This window comes from Molothrus aeneus, chromosome 3, assembly GCF_037042795.1.
Source record: "Molothrus aeneus isolate 106 chromosome 3, BPBGC_Maene_1.0, whole genome shotgun sequence".
Lineage (NCBI taxonomy): Eukaryota > Metazoa > Chordata > Aves > Passeriformes > Icteridae > Molothrus > Molothrus aeneus.
The window spans coordinates 24,288,980-24,303,484 of NC_089648.1; the positions used below are offsets into that span (position 1 = coordinate 24,288,980).

The 14,505-nt window shown below is 37.8% G+C and overlaps 1 protein-coding gene across 1 annotated transcript in view; it reads right to left on the bottom strand.

Annotated features, from left to right (window-relative positions):
* THADA (THADA armadillo repeat containing) overlaps positions 1-14,505 on the bottom strand; it is a 153,044-nt gene that overhangs the window by 114,314 nt on the left and 24,225 nt on the right. The window contains exons 23-26 of the mRNA XM_066546497.1: positions 8,169-8,301; positions 5,388-5,501; positions 4,158-4,280; positions 3,411-3,502 (exon numbers count right to left, since the gene is read on the bottom strand). Coding sequence (XP_066402594.1) covers positions 3,411-3,502; positions 4,158-4,280; positions 5,388-5,501; positions 8,169-8,301 — 462 coding nt within the window. The remainder of the gene's footprint in view (positions 1-3,410; positions 3,503-4,157; positions 4,281-5,387; positions 5,502-8,168; positions 8,302-14,505) is intronic.

Below are 14,505 nucleotides of genomic sequence, written 5' to 3' on the forward strand. Positions count from 1 at the left end.
GGCACAATGCAAAGACTTCTTTCCAACCTTCCTCAGTACTTTGAATTTATCTGGCTAGAATTACATTCCAAGTCTTGTAGATTTTAAATTATCATAGCATTTAAGAAAATTGTATTGCCAAATCAAGTATATGAAATCTAAACTAAACCCTCTGGAAGAAAGTGCTAACTGGGCCATTTTACAAATGTAAATTCTCTGAAATTCAGAACATCATTTAGCCAAATACACACCTGTACACCTATATACAGACACCATCACACGCACTTGCAGCAGCATTAGAAGTTTTGATACAATCTTTCTCAGAAAGTGAAAAGCCAGAGAAGAGTTCTAACTTTATTTTCCCTGGAAGAAAAAGCTCAACATGGATAGTTACATGGACCACTGTAAAGAGCCTTCACACAACTCCTCTCTCTTCTACTTGCAAGACTGCAAACAGCTGTTATTTTTTCACATATTAATTTTCCAACTCATCATCTTTTTCATCTATGCTAAAATTAAAAAGATGCATCAATACTTCATGTTCCAGCAAAGCTTTCTGAAAAGTCTACACAAACCACCCCAACTCTATCGGTATTATAGGAACTCTTTCTGAGAAACCAGTCAGAAAGTCCATCCTTTTTTAGAGAGATGCCCAGAACAACCCAGTAATAACCTAATTTCCTGCTGACACAAAAATGACAGATTTACCCTCCTAATCTGCAGCCTAGATTAGGAAACCTAGGCAGAGTCCTAATGGGAGAGTTGGTCTCTGGACAGACTGTTCCTTAATGTAAACAGAACACCCTCAAGGCAACAGAACAAGCATTCTAAAGCCAGGTGACTTTCACAAAAGCTCCTATAGATTCAAGGTGTGAAAATGCCAGTGTGTCGCAGACACCTTTTCATTAAAATCCTTTCATTAGGATTTTTCCTGCTGTGGAGTTTCAGCAACAAGATGTAAACAATGGTTATCTGCTGCTGTGGAATGCAACAGGTCCATCTGTGATTGGCCCATCTTGGATGTTTATAATTAATGGCCAATCAAGGCTGAGCTATCTCGGACACAGTCCGAGACACCTGGCTTTTGTTATCATTCTTTTCTATTCTAATCTTAGCTAGCCTTCTGAGGAAACCTTTCCTTCTATTCTTTTAGTATAGTTATAATGTAATATATATATATATATATCATAAAATAATAAATCAAGCCTTCTGAACATGGAGTCAACATTCTCATCTCTTCCCTCGTCCAAGAACCCCTGTGAACACTGTCACACCAGTGCTTTGGAAGTGGAGAAAAAATTACTTGGTTTTAATAGATGAATTTTGTTTGAGCAAAACACTCCTGGAGTTTAAAGCTCCAGAAGAGAAGCAGCCAAGCACAGCTGCACCCAGGGATGAGGCTGCAGGGAGCTGTGCAGTAATGGTGACACCTCGTGGTGCCAAACCACAGAAACACAGACCTCTCTCTTTCCAAACACAGCCCACCTTATACCCACCTGTGGGGCTCCTGCAGAGACAGGAGCTACAAATCAAATCTCTGCCTGCTTTCACACCTCCTGTATCTCACAGACCTGTCTTAAGAAGTGTCTTCCTAACCCCTGTGCAGTTTTGACAAGCACACTTGGAAAACAGCAGAAGTGATTTCATGCAATGTTTAATGCACAACCACTAAATGAACTGATGAAGAAAGTCAGCCCAGCTTTAACATCTTTTGGTTAAAATGAATATAGAGAAATTACTGTAAAAAAAAGTTTCAGAGAAGCAAGTCAACAGGGCCAGTTACATAAAAATTAACATTGTCATTAAAAAATTTAATTGACCACCATAAAATACTCCTTTCCTTTGTTCTGGTATCTCCCATATCCACCAGAAGCTCAAATGCATTACTTTCTGCACCTTCAGGCACAAATCTCAGATTCCACAGATCATCACACTGCATGCATTTAAGAAGTCACTTTGCCTCCCCACTGCAGAAGTTAGTGCCAAGTTTTTCCCAAAGATACAAGTTTAAAAAAGTAGGGTGTCTCTTTCAGTAAGTGCTCAATATAAAAACTAAAGGAAAAAAGCAACTTTAAATGCTGTTATAAAACCAAAGTAGGAAGGCAAGAAGTGAAAAGCACTTTTTATTGCTCTGCTTGAGCTCCAGGAGGGTTAGAGGAGTAAATTTAGAATTGACTTGGGTATGTGACAAAACAAAAATAATTTCATGCAGTACAGCAGCTAACATTTCCAATTGTTCTGGGGAAAGAGTTCTTTTCTAAGGGAAATCTCCCTCCAGTTTCCCACCTGTATTTCTTCCTCATGTTCATACATGCACAGTAACTAAGTTTTTCAAGAGACACCTGAAATCAACTATATCACACAACTAAAATGGCATCTATGTAGCATCTAAAAGATGACAGATCAGTATCATCCCAAGACATCTAGTTTTCCAAAATATGCATGAAAAATTTATTAGTTACACGGATCAACAGTAAGTAACCACTATAAAAAGGGTGGAATTTCTGAAGGTAAATTGTAACAATTGCCTTCTTTCAGAAACTGCATGCCTTGCCTGTGATGTGAAAATCCATTAGGAATTTCTGAAATGGTTACCATAATATCCATACCATGACCACTCTACAGCCCCACGGGCTTACCCAGGAATACTTTTTAATGAGTTTATTCTACATCCAGGGTTATTTTCACATCCCTCCTAGAGCAGAAACCTCAGTTACAGAGAGCAGGGCATGGATATGCTTCGTTTGCTGAAAAAGCTAAAGGAAGAGGCCCAAAGAAAACATAGGGGTCCTTGTGCAGTAACTGGAGGGTGCAAAGAAACTGGAATGCTCAGGACTGGGGAGTTTTTAAGAGTCAGAGGAGAATTGTTTTTACATAAAGTGAAATAGTAAGGGATTTGAAGCAGGACTACAGAATCCAAGGCCAGTATCCCTTGGAAGAGAAATGGCTCTGCAAGCTCCAATTTTTAGAGCTTTGAGGAAAGAGATATGAGAATGTTCTAGACCAGGAAGACTAAAGGGAAAATCAAATAAGTAGGGGTGAAATTAACTCCAGGCCTGCTCTAGAAGGACGTGAACACATGTGTAACCACTGTACCTCTTCTCCTTTACCCCCTTTCTCTTTGCTCTCAAGAGCAATAGGTCTGTTTTGTGACCATGAGAGCCCCTGGCTTTGGGAAGAGCCACTGGTAGCAAAACCTCGCAGCAACATTCCACTCCTGTTAAATTGCACCTGAGTACAAATTAACTCTGTGTTTAACAACAGATATTTTTGGCCCTACCACTTACCTCTTGGCAGCACGGTTTAAGCACAGCTAGATGTTCTTGTAACATCGTGATTCAAATATATCCATAAAGCAAGCAACATGTCCAAATTGCTGTTGGCTAAGGTCATGTTTTGCAAACTTCTAACTGATACCAAGTGAAGCTTACCTATTTTTTTTGGAATTTTCATCTCTCTCTCTTTTAACTCCAAAAATTCTTGTAATCAGAGCGCTAAAAAGAAGCGTAGATGAATTTCGTACCTAAAGGAAAAAATAAGAACTATGCTTGAAAAATCCCTTTGAAAGGTATGATTTTTTTTTAAAACACAGCCATTAATGTACAGTCAAAAAAAATAACAGCTGAGTGAAAAGCATGCTACAGGTCAGCATAGGAAACTATTAATTCAGAGCATCCTTCCAATGAAGATGGTACGACTGGAAAGGTCAGATTCTTTGGAGATATCTATCTTTATTATAAAGAACACATCCAGATTTTTAGTGGTTCAAAGAATTCACCCTTATGCAGAGCAGATCATGAAGTGTTCTACCTGAACATACCATATGGGATCTTCAATTCAAGAGCAAAGTAACAGTGAGAATGAATGTAAATGCACTTCTTACTAGCTAAGTGCACTGACTCAAAATTTAACAGCCAGAGAGACTTTAAACTATAAGGTAATCTTTGTCCCTACTTTTTGTGGACACCAGCACTTCTCACTAAGAAAAATTAAACAAAACCAAAAAACAAGACCAAAATTATTACTTTTTTGCAGGTCTACATTATTTTTACTGTACCTTAAAATATTACATTCCAGAAATTGTGGTACTGCCATTTATAAACATGACCAAAGCTTCACTGAACAGGACCACTCTATATCCTGGTAAACTAGAGAAGCAAAATTAAGAATTAACTTACTGCCCAGACAGGTGACATAAACCCTAGAATTGATGCTTTAATTCCATCTGCAACATAAGGCATGATGTTTTCACCTAAACGTGTATCCCTGTACAGTGCCCGGAGGATATTTAAAGCATGAACCTGTGGTGGGAGAAGAAATATATGAAAAATATAGATTCATTAGTAAATATCTTAAATTTCATTTATGTAATTACAACAGTAGTAGAAGATGCAAAGCAGAAACAATCTATATACACATTTACAGCACTTTATTTCCATATTAAATACAAGCAATACTGCTGCTTAAAAATGCATTAAAATAGTGCTGCAGTAAACACTGTTAATAGCAGTTACAGTTTAAAAATATATTCCTCTAACAACTATAGTCCAGGCATTGCAAGTGAAGGCCAACATTCTTTTATCCTTAGCTTATCATGGCTGTAAAAATAACCTTTGAAGTTCAGAATAATCTTTTCCAACATTCTTCACATGCTGTGGATACTGTGAGAAAAAATAAACTACAGCTCACAGGAGGGCAATATTAAGCTAAAACTGACAGCCAGGCTTGCTCTGCCATGTGGAGCATTTTCTGACATTTCTCTACCCTCTGTAAGGGGAGGTGGTAATACATGTAGCTTCACAGACTTTGACAAGGCTACATAAATTTATACCAGCAGAAAATCCGGCAGAGTCATTAGGACATCCTTCTGTGTATTGGGAAAAAATTATAGCTTGCACTTACAAACAGACAGAAAGTAAATGACAACATGTTGAAGATAAAGGTCTTGCCTTTAAAATAAGTTTTTTTAGTATTCCAAATGTATGTACTTAAGTTTTAGAAGTTACTAAGTATGACTAAAATCAGTTTTCATGTAGTGTTTTACTATGAATCATGCATAAATAACTAATTTATTTACTTCAAATGTAAGCAAAGCTTGCTTGTTCAACTACAAACTTGCAAAAAGGAAATTACTTATCTTTCTGTTTAAAAATATACTCTAGGCAGTAAATTGCTCACATATGACTTCATTGGCTGTACTAGAAAAAAACTATGGAATTATGCCCAATCCACTTTTTAGTATGTTTTACAGTTAACTTTATAACCTCTACACATGCAAAGCTTTTAAAATCTAGCTATAGACAGTAAGAACAGAATACCCTCATTAAAAACATACACTCTCCTTAACTGCTTGAAATGGTGTAAACACACTTTTGACATTTGCCTTTTGAGGAGAGGCTGAATTTTACCTGTGGAATCACACTTAAAGATTCATTCAAAGGTGCAGCCAGAGATATCAATTCTTTCATTGCCATTTTCAGCAAATGTGCTTTGCCCTTCTTTGGTTCTGATGCCAACAAAGCCTATAGAAAGGAGAAAAAAGTATTTAAAAATCAGGTGCTTCTAGCCATTATTCTGCACTACCAGTTCTTCTCTCATTCCTGTATTTACCATATCAAGGCCTAGCTTCTGACCATACAGAATGACTAAGAAAAATTAACAGAAAATGAAGTTTCAGTTTCAACTCAGCTTTGTCCAAAGCTTGTCAGTATACAAATCATAGCATTTTGGACAGCAAAAGTATCTGCTGTTCTACATATACTTACATTTCCTAGTATGGATTTTTTTAAGGTTAATAACATCTATAGGAGATGACAAGGGCTGGCCAAATAATAAATTCTGGTCTGCAACACAGGATAAAACAAGCAGCACATTTTTGAAATAAGGGAAGAGACACATCCCTCTCCAAACAGTATTTCAGTGGATTGGACATCCAGCTGAGATGAAAATACTCTAAATTAGTTCTCTAAACTTCAGGACTGAATTTAGAACAGCCTCTCTCTTTATCTAGTAGTTCCTGTTGAATTTTTCCAAGTTAGGACAAATGTATAATCATAAATCATTTATTACCAATAGAAGATTATTATCTATTTGTGCTTTGGGGCCTAGAGTCTGTTCAGCATCAGTAAGAACCAAATGAATTTCAGAGTTTAGGCAGAAACCCAAGAGTAGTTTCTGTCAGTTTATCAGTATCATTAACAATAGGAGAAACAGAGGGCAGGTGGGGAAAAAAAAGGTGTTCATGAAGTATGAAAGAGAGGAGAATGACCTGAAGACTAAAATTTCATAATGTTAAAGCTGAAAATCATATTTTCCCACCCACTAACTGGAGCTGCACCTTTGCACTATTCAGTAATAACATTCTATTTTAAAGAGGTCATGGAATGGTTATAACCTAAAAAATTACATATTCTCATTAAAATAGATGTATTTAAGTTCACAAGAACACAGCACAGGATGTAAGTAGCAAAGAGACCACACTGCAGTAATAAAATAACCTTCTTTTACTGCTGTTAGGATACACATTACAGCTCATATTTTATTATCTAAATGCCACAAGGCATTGAAGGTTCAACTCATTTTACTGAATCTATGGACACATTCAAAACTATTTCCAAAGAACACTACCACCTCTGTTTACTATAAAATTACAGTATGAAAACAGTTTATTTCAGACTAATCCCAATGTTAATTTTAAACTTTGCTGTTAATTGACTAAACTCTGTACTCTTCCAGAGCTGTCAAAAAAGCAGCCTCTGACCTATTTATCCACAATACAAGCTTTGCCCTATGGAGTCAGTAGGCCAACTGCAGACTACACATGCAGTGGGATATCACTGGGTCCTTCTAGTCCTTACAGTAACCTAAATTTTTACATAAAAGACTGATTCAAACATGCTGCTTTTCCCCCACGTTGTCAAGATTAAAACTAGATAATGTCCATCAGATTCAAACTGTGTGGTGTGAATGGGGAAACCAGAAGACATGAAATCACCAAATTCCTTCTGCAGACAATTTACTCTTAGAAGTGAGAAAGATATTTAAGTGCTGAAATGGAATAGGAAAAATGTCTCTAAAACCAGTGCCCTACTTCTGATCTCTGCTGCCTTGGACACACATCTAGCAAAGCCAGGAGCAGGCTGTGACTGACATTAGAGGTCAGACAGAAGCTGGCTGCCTCAACTTTCTCAGGGCAAACTCAGAGTGGAAAACAAGCAAGATGAATTATTCTGGCAGGGAGAGCTTGCTCCCAGCAGTCCCTCAGGTCCTTGGAACGTGCTTGAGACTGTACTTCAGAGAGTGGAGAAAGTTACAAACCATACTGTTACTCTTGGACTCCTGTCTTAGAAAACTGGTTGAAAATCAAGATTATGGAGGTTAATTTAGGGGAAAGCAAATATGGCTGCTTTAAGGAACAAAGGAATGAAAATAGGTGAAGTGTAATCTGCAAAACCAACTCTGCAGTGACTGACCCCACAAGGATGTAGATGAGGTGCTGCATACTAATGTGGGGCACTCAGCAAGAAGTGACACTTCAAGCAGACACAAAACACTGCCATCCTGCCATCAGTTCTGAACTTGGCAGAAGTCAAAGGGGCTGGAGCTGAAGGCAACACAGGGAGTGGGAACAATGTGGGAGCATGGCCCCGCATTCTCAGATAGAAGTCTTCAGCGATGTACTCCTTCATTGCACTTGAGACTCCAGTCAACACCAGTCAGTGTGACACTATTACTTGTGCTTTATTGCTGGTGTGTGGCCTTCCCAAGTTCTTTCCAGTCTTTAACAGGCCACCATTTTACAATTCTGTGAAGGTCTATTCATATTCTACTTCACACTGAAGCAGCACATAGTTAAACCTTTATTTAATCTGTGAATTAATTTGTGAATTTGCCAGAATTATTACAGTTGTATCACAAAGTCTAAACACAGTCTTTAGAAATGCCCTTGAAATCTACCACAAACCAAAAATCTCAACAGTCAATTGAACTTAGATGCCAAACATAGCTTAATTACAAACAACTTCTTGGTTGCACAAAGGCAGTAAAAGTCTGTATTAAAAAACCCAAATAATTATTTGATCAAAAGGGGTTGAAGTGGGAAAAATAAATATGTAATTTCCTTTTTTTTTTTTTTTTTAGTCCTTTCTGGAGAATATATTTAAATCAGAGGCAGCGACACAAGTTTGTACCTGTATGTAGAATGGAATTCCTGCACTCCGTCGGGTTGCACACAGTGTGGAAGAAGGATCACAAGATTTGATTTCTTCTAACACACAGCTTAGCCAGTGCTCTGGCATCTTGTGCAGACTCTCACTGTTACATCTACATCAAACAGATACATAAGAAACATGAAACAAGTGAATAAAACAAGGACTAAGTCAAAGAAAGCATTGAGCAACCTGAATAAGTATTTCTTACTGTATGTTAACATCTCCAAGCACATATACAGATTTTTATTATGAAATCAGTTTAAATTTAAACAAAAGTGGACATGTTTTCCAGTGTTGGTACAAATAATATCAGCCCTACTTATTAAGTGCCACTAGCAAAATATATTTAACTGTACAGAAAACAAGATTCTGTGCTTTGCTGCAACAAGTCTCTTCTGCCAAAAATTATTACCATGTTCTGGAGAAAAAAGGCAAGGACATATGCACATCAGCCACTGTGTAGGAAGTGACACTTCACAAATTCATATCTCTGCTGCCACACAGTAGCTGATGTGTGCCCCTTTATGCTAACTATTATTGGTGTTTATAAACACACAAACTGAAACTGAAGCCCCTCAAAGTAAGTACACATTATGTAAATAACCCTGCAAGCCTCGGAGCAATGGAAGGAATTAAAAACAAGACATAGTGCTGTTTTCAATACTAAGTCAGTCAAACTTTTCATAAAGCACCTCAATTGCTCTCCTATCATCAAATACTCCTCCTCTGCAGTTATAAAACTCAGCATTGCCTGAAAGCAAACAACTTCCAAGGACAAGGAAAAACTCAAATCTACTTCAATTACTGGTGCTGTTCAGTTCAATAAAATGTACCACATTCAGTGTGCAACACCAGTCCATTAATCTTATGTCAATGTTCCAAAAGGCTCATTCATTGTTACAAAAATTTCTATTAACGGGACATTGTTATTAAAACCTGTCACACTGGTTTGATAGGTGATTAAAAGTAGAAGAAATAATTCACCACTGTGGGCAATACAGCTGCAACTATCTCAACCATGCACAACTTGCCTTACCTAAAAATATAAACTATAATTAAATTCATGATGAGGTAGTGAGACCTATGTTAAGACTACAATCAAGTTTTCTACCTGGGTGACCGAAATAAAGAATTTAAAAGCAGAGGTAAAAGGCAGCAGGTACTGGTGTGAAAACCAACATCTAATGGAAGGTCTACATATACTCCCTTCTTCATCCTCCTCTTATTAAAGGAAGAATTTACATTGTCTAAAAAACCTGATCATGAACAACAAATGAGGCTTTAATGTGAAGTGAAACACTCCTTTCCTTCTTCTACAAAAAACCACAGAAAATTAGTAATGCAGAAACCTGAGGTCACAGGAAGTGCCAGACAGGTCAGCAGAAGACACAGGACACTTCTTACTCTTCAGTAATTCCTGCAGGATTTCCACCACATTTCCTACACTGCTGCCCGGCATTCTCCCCATTTTTTAAGGGCAGCACCTCTTCAAAAGGGCAGTCAGATTGCAAAGCACCAGTCCAGAGCTCAAGAGGACCCAGGCTTCACAAGCAATTCCTCACCTCATACCATGGCATTAAAGAAAGGCACTCCCTACCCCAAGCCCATTGCAGAGGCAGTCAGATTAACCTGGAAACTCACTGTGAGTTCTCTTTTCCTTAACTACTCTCTTTCTTTTGCTGAAAAGTGTTTGCCTTTGCTTACTTTCAGGATGCATTCCTTTGCTCAGTTTTGGGTACACAATGAGGATACAACTCTAATACTGAGACCACACAAAATTTCTTACAAATCTCCTCCATGAGTCTCAACAATTAAGACATACTTTGCAGTTCTCTTCATCCACATCAACACATTCTGCAAAATCTGCACCTTCTGATCATGGAGACACCTGGTCTTACCTCCCTAGCTAAGCAGAATTTAAATGTCTCCATTCAATCACTCAAAGAACAGTGCTCATCTCTCTTCAGTATGTTATCTTAGTATTAACATGAACACCCCATGAGAAATACCTACATCTGCTGGAGTGCAGAGAAGCACAAAGTAAAGCATTAAGGAAATATTTAGAATTTGCTGTGTAGCACACTGAATATTTTATTCTTAAGTAAACTGAGGGATACTTCTCCTCTCAGTATTAGTAGAAAGAGGAGAAGCATACTCAAGTCAAATAAACTTCAGACTCTCTTAAAGCCATACTGCTTTGATCCTGCCACAAGTAATTCTACCTTGTTCAGTCACCCACCAATGCACTTTTATTTATTAGAAGGTGAAAGAGTTACTGCTGTAGAGCTAGAAACATTAGAGACTATTGACTTTGCAATGGAGATGACTACTCCCTTCCATTTGGCAGCTCTGTCTCCTTGTGGACTGGCAAGGAGAATATTGTCGTAAGAAGCAGCTGGCCCTAAATTTTAAGAATAACGAAGCTTTACTATATAAAAATTAAGGCCTCAAGATGAAATGTCATTTTCCAGAATGAAATAGTAATTATTTCTACCAGATCAAACAAATATTGTTCATAATGAAAACGCAACACAGTAAGTTGATACACAAATTACTTAAGATGCAGAACATTAAGTGTAATCCACAATTTTCTCTCTGTTCATCTGTCAGTTTAAAAAATTTCATAAACGCCCCAAACCCCTTCTGTGTTCAGTATCACTGAGTACAAAAGCCTGAAAATCCTAAGTTAAAGCTAAACTCCTCTCCCTAAGTCATATATCTGTATTTTCTCCTATCTGAAATAAATGGTGTGTTAACAATGGGTCCATCTTGAATTTGGCCTTCCTCGATGCAAGTGCCTTGTGGCATAAACATCACATGAGCAGAAGCATTATTCTACATGTGTATCTCTAGAATTCAGTGATTCCAATCACTGTAAGCAGTTCCTATCTAGGGAGAAAGTGGGTTTCTTTCATCATTTTTTTCTCTCTCAACAGGCCTGCAGTATTACTCTTTTTCACATAAGTAATGTAATTCCCATTTTTTATAGACACTATACTGCCCCTGGTACTTCTGAGACCAGAATCTAACCTCAAAAACACATTACTATTCAAGGTATAAGTCTGCTTTTAAGAACAACTCCTCTGAAACTACAAAGTCCTTCCACTTGCATCCTCCTTTTCATAGCATCTACTCTATAAGAAACAAAATTTTCCAGATTATATAGGTGCATTGAGGTTTCTCTATGGGCAAAGCAGAGCAGAGAGAACCTTGGGTGGCTTCAAAATTTCAGACAGTATCATTACCCCATATCTCTCTCACACCAAGCAGGAAAAGAAACAGGAGGGGAAACATTAACAGTGTTAAAAATTAATACATCTTCAACCTGAGCAGTGCCTTAACATTGTATCTCATGCTTCCTTATGTCATGTATTTCCTAACACTACAAGCATCTCAATATAGAAGAGGAGTGTTTGTCCCCCACTTTCCTTCTCTCCCTTCAACACTCTTTCCTTCACATCTGTGATTATACTTTTAGCAAAAGTTATTTACAATATTGGCAAGTTTCACTAGCAAGTCCATTAGCGATATTCCCATTTTAAAAGTCTTCCTGGCAGATCATAGCAAGCTGGGAAAGCAAAGGGTAGCAGTCACTTCAGAGCAAAAAAAATGAGATAGAAGCAGAGTTGGCTGCTAAGGATTAGCTTTCCCCAAAAGAAATATTACAGAAGACCAGCCACTGAATAGGTACAGATAAGTAATTTTCACTGATACTGACAGATAAAACCTTTTTAAAATAAAAGCATGATTTTCATCATGCAGTAAATTACAGCTTCCCACAAAGCTGTTATGAACCTAACTTACTGCATCCCCTAAAATAGTGCTCACCACTATTTAGGTTCCAATCAAACATTTGAAAGTGTCCAAAATAAATTATTCCTAAGTAAAAACATTGCACTGTATGACATTACTCTTCCCAAATCTCACACTTGCATTCTGCAACTTTAGTGAAGCAAAGCACTACCACCATAACTATGCAATACCATTTCAGATTTCCAGAAATCTACCTGATCTCTCAGCAAAGAGATCACTGAATAAAAGAAATGCAAAGCAGGCAAAATGTCATTTGGGACAGAGAAATGGCTTCAGTAATTACACGAGATTCAAGTTTTCAAGTTTAAACAGATTTCTGACTTTCCTGACCCACCATGTTATCAGACCAAATGAAGATTTTTTTAATTTCTCCAGGCCTTTGACAGGAAATACTCTTTAAAAATATATTGCTTATTTCATGGATATGAATGTTGCTTGTTATGTAACTGTATGGTTTTCTGAAGGCGCAGCTGCAGGCAACATTAAGCAGGCATGAAAAAGGGAGCAGTACACTCCCAGAAGGAGTATCAACGGGGAAACAGAAGAATGGGAACTTGCATATTAGAGCAGACTCAGCAATTTACATCCCAATTTCAAGACAGATCAATTTCATCAGGTTTCTAAGAAATCTCTGCAGAGGAAATATTTTTCTTTCACCACTAACTCAAACAGGTCTGAATACCATCATTCTGTCAAGAAAAAAAGTCTGCTCTTGGTTCTTATAAGGACTGGAGTTTAAGGGTTGTACAGCTAAAAGAACGGTCAGATAAAGACACTTCAGCAGAAAGTCTTTAAAAAAGTGCTTGGCTAGAAATAAGTGAAGGACTATGTTCAATTGGAGTCATTCATACATGCCTGGCACAATCTTAGTGACAGATTTTTCACTGTGTTTTACAGAAAGAACAAATTCAAGCATCAGGGATGCTTCTGCACATCTAGAATTCAATCCTGTTCAACAAGGTATCATGCAAAGCTGTACATTATTATAAGCTGCCCCAGACAAAAGCTTTCTCCTCTGGCATTTGTGGACACAGCAGTAAATTAATACAGATTGTGACACACATGCTCCAGGACTGCCCATGAGCCTCTCAGCTATGGAGAGAGGCAGGCCAGCTGAGATTCACTTGCAGAATGGAGCCCCCAGCTGCAGCAGGGGACATGGAAAGACTCCATGACAATCAACAGACCTGCAAGGCAGCTGCGTTCACCGAGACTTAATCCCTCCCTTTTGGAGGAGAGTCTCAAAATATTCCTCATGTCCCAGGAGTACCAAATCAAAGAGTCATTTCCTGTTCTGGTATCAGTCTCCTTTCTCCTTTGTTTTAACTACAAATATAAGCCTTGAGACCTGTAGTTCCTGGAAAATATTGTCTTTCGTTGAAATGAATGTACATCCAGAGAGCTGCTCTCCAGTTCTTATAAATCTTTTTTCCCAAAGGAACACTTGCTCTGCTTGAAGTATCTTAACTTTAAAAATGCAAGGCAGAATGGATAACCAAAAAAATTGTAACAGACATCTGCTAATTCAAAAGAGGAAACTTCCTTAATTTTGGAGGGCTTTTGTTTTGGATGATACATACATATCACTTAATGTTTGAATAATTTTCAGGCAGCAGAGTTCTCTTGGGCTTGGCTCTTCATTTTCCAGCCTAACACAAGGCTGCTGTTAAGTGAATTGTGCTCCATTAAATACAATGGCAGAAAGCAGGAGAGGCAACAAACACATCAACAGCTTTTCCAAAATCTAGGCATATTTGCTCTATTCTATTTGCCTCAGCTTTTAAAAGAAATTTTAAAACTGAAAATCAAAGAAAAATAGTGAGTCTGCTATAAACTGACTGCATGTTTTATATGTTTTCCATTATTCCCTGCTTTTTACTTTGCCTTTGCTACAAGGGAGTCCTGCATATTGACTGGGATCAGACCAGTGGGGCTGTACCTGCCTGGATTACCTCCTTTATCCTCCCAAATTGACTCATGGTTGCAAAAGGTCTGTTTATTAAAAAAAAAACAACCAACAAACTGTATTACTCTGATGGCCAGACTCTCTCTTCACGTTGATAGGAGAAAACTTATATCACCTAAGAACTTTCTTAACCAAGCTTTCATGGTATAGAAGAACACCCCAGTGTTTAAATAAGGAAACAAAATTTTCCAAATGATATAGGTGCACTGAGAAGGGTTTGAGACTTCTCTATTGGCAAAGCAGAAACAAAATAAGGAAACAAAATAAGTGTACATAAAACATATGGGCAGGCAAGAAGATAAGTAATAAGTTTATTTTTCTGAGTAAACAACCAAGAGTAAAGCAAGGTTGTGTGAGCACTTAAACTCCTCAAGCCAATCTGAAATCCCTCAGATTGCTAACACTTGAAAGAAAAAAACGTAACTTGGAGAGAGATATCACAAGAGAGGCATGGCATGCACTTTACCATCCCTCTGGCACACAGAATCAACACCACCACATGTCAAATACCATTATTGTAGCAGTGCTGCTACACAG